This window comes from Sabethes cyaneus, chromosome 2 (genome assembly GCF_943734655.1).
Source record: "Sabethes cyaneus chromosome 2, idSabCyanKW18_F2, whole genome shotgun sequence".
Lineage (NCBI taxonomy): Eukaryota > Metazoa > Arthropoda > Insecta > Diptera > Culicidae > Sabethes > Sabethes cyaneus.
The window spans coordinates 45,915,001-45,919,165 of NC_071354.1; the positions used below are offsets into that span (position 1 = coordinate 45,915,001).

At 40.9% G+C, this 4,165-nt stretch overlaps 1 protein-coding gene across 1 annotated transcript; it reads right to left on the minus strand.

Annotated features, from left to right (window-relative positions):
• Positions 1-202: 202 nt before the first annotated feature.
• Positions 203-2,575, minus strand: LOC128737337 (ribosome biogenesis protein SPATA5L1). The gene is made up of 3 exons (XM_053831954.1): positions 2,257-2,575; positions 429-2,195; positions 203-352 (listed from the first exon to the last, which is right to left on the minus strand). Exons 1-3 carry the CDS (start codon positions 2,557-2,559, stop codon positions 203-205), a joined length of 2,220 nt encoding a protein of 739 aa, XP_053687929.1. The 5' UTR covers positions 2,560-2,575.
• Positions 2,576-4,165: the final 1,590 nt, after the last annotated feature.

A 4,165-nucleotide genomic window follows, 5' to 3' on the forward strand; every position in this document is an offset into this window, starting at 1 on the left:
TTATGATATCATTGAAAACGCCGATGCAATTCTCTGGGCTACCAGTGTTCACCATGGTTCGATAAGATAGAACAAGATTCAAGAATTTGATCTTGAACTTTCGCCTTTTTAGTGGACAACTCTTACATGGATGTTCCCAGACTTTAGATGGAACGTCATCGCTCAGAAAGTTTCGATTACAGCGTACAGTGAACTGAAGAACTCATATAATTTTATGCCTTGCTTCATACCGGAAATACCATTCAACCTGTTCGGTCGTTAGCGATGGACGACTCTCAAGAAGAACATGTTGAAAATGTTCCATTGTTACCTGCTGTATTTTTTCGTCCAATGCCGCACCGTGAAGAGCAGCCTGGAAAAAATGTGATGTTAACAATTCTCTACTTTTAGTTTAATAAATCAGGACTTTATGAAGCTTAAATACAAACCTGCGAGCAAAGATTCTGTAAATCCGCCCCCGAGTAGCGCACCGTCCGTTTGGCCAACTCCCGCAAGCAGACATCGTCCGCCAGAGGAATCTTTTCCGTCACCTTTTCCAATATTGCTAGCCTTCCCTGCTCATCCGGTGCTGGAACGTGAATGAGCTTCGTCAAGCGACCCGGCCGCAACAGTGCATCATCGATCATGTCCGGCCGGTTAGTAGCCGCTATAACGAGAATGTTTTTTGAATCCTCACTGCTACCGATCGCCGACTGAACACTTAATCCCATGCCATCCATTTCGGTAAGCAACGTCGACAGAACCCGCACATGGACGTCATTAGCTCGAATGCCCTGCGAACTGCGATTGCCAACTAGGGAATCAATTTCGTCTAGAAATATAACAGCTGGCGCACTGAACCGGGCTTGGTTGAACAGGCGAGTGATTAACTTTTCTGCGTCACCTACGTAGGGCGAGTAAATCTCTGCGGCGGATACGGACACGAAAGTCATCCGAGATTCTGCGGCCAAGCAGCGAGCGATAGTTGTTTTGGCACAACCAGGAGGTCCGTAAAGTAAAATGCCTTTAAGTGGGTGCAAGCCGAACCTTCGAAACGCTTGCGGATGCTGCAACGGTCCCAGTACCGAAGTTCTGAGCGATTTTTTCAACTGATCCATTCCGCCGATGATGTCTAATGTTTCGCTGAGTCCACTGATTAGACCAATAGAGTCTCTCAATAAATTAGGCCGAACCCGTTTTAAGCCCTCGTCTATGTTAGATGCGATACCTTTCAAAGGATTCCCAGAAAACGATCGATGAATTGAATGGATAAGCAGCTCTAAATCTGCTCCCGCATAGCCAGATGTTCGTGATACGATTTCATCCAGTGAGGACGCATCCAAACGGAAGTTACAGTGCTTTGAAACTGCCTCTATTATATCTATCCTTTGCTGTTCGGATGGCATTCGAATGAAAACCTCAACTCCAAGCCTGCCGGGACGACGAACTCTTGAATCCAAACTTTCTATTTGGGTAGTGGTGGCTATCGTGACGAAATCGTTGCTATGCTGAAAATTATCCAGCAAAGCAATGAATTGACTGGAAATTCGGCTTATATTGGATAAATCGTCGCCTTTCTTGCCGGTTAGTTTTGGGCACACATTTTCGATATCTTTAATAAGTAGGATAGACTTGGACTTGTTTACAAATGCTTTTCTAAACCGCCGAACACGATCGAAAATTTTTCTTAATTCTAGCTCCGTCTCACCGGGATATGATTTAATGAAATCTAATCCACGCACGTAAAATACCGGAAGATTTAGTTCCTGTGCTAGTTGATTAATAAGTGAAGTTTTTCCTGAGCCAGGCGGTCCCGCAAGCAAAATATGTTCGGTGGACTCGCTTTGTAAAAGAGTATAAATCTTGTCTTTTATGGCAGACAATCCTCCAAGTTGTTTACTAAGCAGGGAATAATTGAACGTAACATAAGCCAACTCTACCACCGTCTCGTCATTGATTTGACCATATTTTCCCGAACCCAAAGTGTCACTTATCAATGCACTAATGATACCGAAACTCCAAGCGGGCTCATCGTTCAATCGTATAAGGCAGTCTTTGCAAAAGTAAAATGTACGTAACGAATCCTTCAACAGACTCGTCAGCTGATTACGATCTTTGACTAGATTCAAATTTAACAGCATGCAATCGACTTTAACACTGATAACTATTTTCTGAAAGTAGCACAGCTCCTCCGTAATCATCTGTAGTTCGCTAACCTAAATAAAAAGGTATGCGTTAAAATATATACCTATTTTTAACTCAACCATTAATGCTCACCAATGGAATGGCATGTTCTGGATAGTCACTAACAGCATCTTCACATAGCAGTTGAACACACCGGTCAACATAGCATACCGGATCTTTTCTACCCAAACGTTCACCTGCAGGAGCAAACCATCTACACAAGAACCGTCGGTTGCTTTCGGAAAATCGACACACAACCGGAGCACCCGGCCGCAGTCGCCTACCATCGTTAGTTTCAGCGATGCAATGGGAAGATATTTCACATATCTGAGCTCCGCGGAATAACTGGCCACTGTCGGGTGTAATGTGACGGTTGATGGCAATTGAATCAAGCATTGTTTTTAGGCATTAGAACACCCAGGTTGATGAAAACGATACTAAAAGCAATGAAGCACTTTTCTTTTGCTACAGAATAAAATGCAATGCAAAGGATACAAGCGACCGCGCGAGTGGAATATGGAATTGTAAACAATAATAAGTGCACGTGAATCTGACAGTTCAGGCAGTGAGTGTGAGAACGTGTGGCGGAGTAATAACAGGGTGATCCATAACAGAAAGTTGCTGTAATGTCCAAAGTACATTTACAACAGGCGAAATATTCATCGTCATTCTGCACATATTTCGTTCCGAAGGATCTTAATTCTGTTGAAGATCCAATTTCGCAATCGGAATACAGAATACGGCTGATTAGCAACACCGTTTACCGTTCAATACTTGGTTCAATATACATATTTAAGCAGCGAATCATTTGACAATATATTATACTAAAGAAATAAAAATAACTATAGCTATTATTCAAATTTGATTTGATCTTTTATAACTATTAATTGAAATTTGACGAGTTGGTAGTTACTTTGCTTCAAATACTCATATTCAATTCAGATTGCGACCCATTTCATTTTTGGCAGATAAATAGTTATTTTGATTCTCGGTTAGAGAACACAAGTTAAGGAAAAATAGTATTCTTTACATGAAAACGAAAACCATAATACAATCATGACCATTTTACTTAAAATGCTTATATGCGAAAGTACCATTAAAAATTTATTTAAATTAACCATGATTCTGTTACAACTATCACGTTTTCAGTCAATTTCGCTACATTTCTTTTAATTTTGACCACGATTTTGCTGATTTACATTATGCGTCATGGTATCGCCGCGAGTAACACTTTGTAATTTTGACTAGAACAACTAGAAAAGGCTTAGGCTAAACAGAAAGCAAACTTATGTTCGCAGCTTAACCTAAACTAAAGAATGTAAATAAATATCTGCCGGTCCGTCTTATTGATCAATGTCCGCTGGTCCGACAGAATAAAAGGATCATATCACAAAACAGAAGTGGAAGTAGAAATCCAAACACGTACATGCTACTTTCTACAGATACTAGCGAACCTGGCGGTAGCGAGTCACTTTTTTCCTCGAAAACACACGAACGCATACGAATGTACACGAAAGCATGTGAAAGCTGCTATGCGATTGGCAGCGAGCATTCTGCTTATATTGCTGTTATTTGCTTCTATGCGATAACCTTCCCAAAGAAAAATAAAAACAAAAAAGACTCTGTTACCAGTTTTGATCGCCGAATCGTTCGGACTTCCACTTCTGTTCTGTGATCATATCATGATATGCCTTCAGGTACCTCTTGTCGTCTACTTTTGAACGTCTTTCCCGTCGTCATTTCAACTTAATTTTACAGCGTTTTGGTGTCATCTTCTCTTGCCATTTTAGATGTTCTTTTCAAGTGTCTTTTTTTCGTCTTATCATTCTAGTGTTATTCCTTGTTTCTGTTTGTTTCTGTCATATTTTGGCGGTTTTTCGCCGTGTTTCTGCATTTTTTTAATGTGTTTTGTCGCTTTTTGGCGTGCCCTGACGTTTTTGTCGTCTTTTTTTGCCTTTTCGTTGCTGTTTTGGGGTTGTTTTTTCCAACGCTTTTTTTTGTT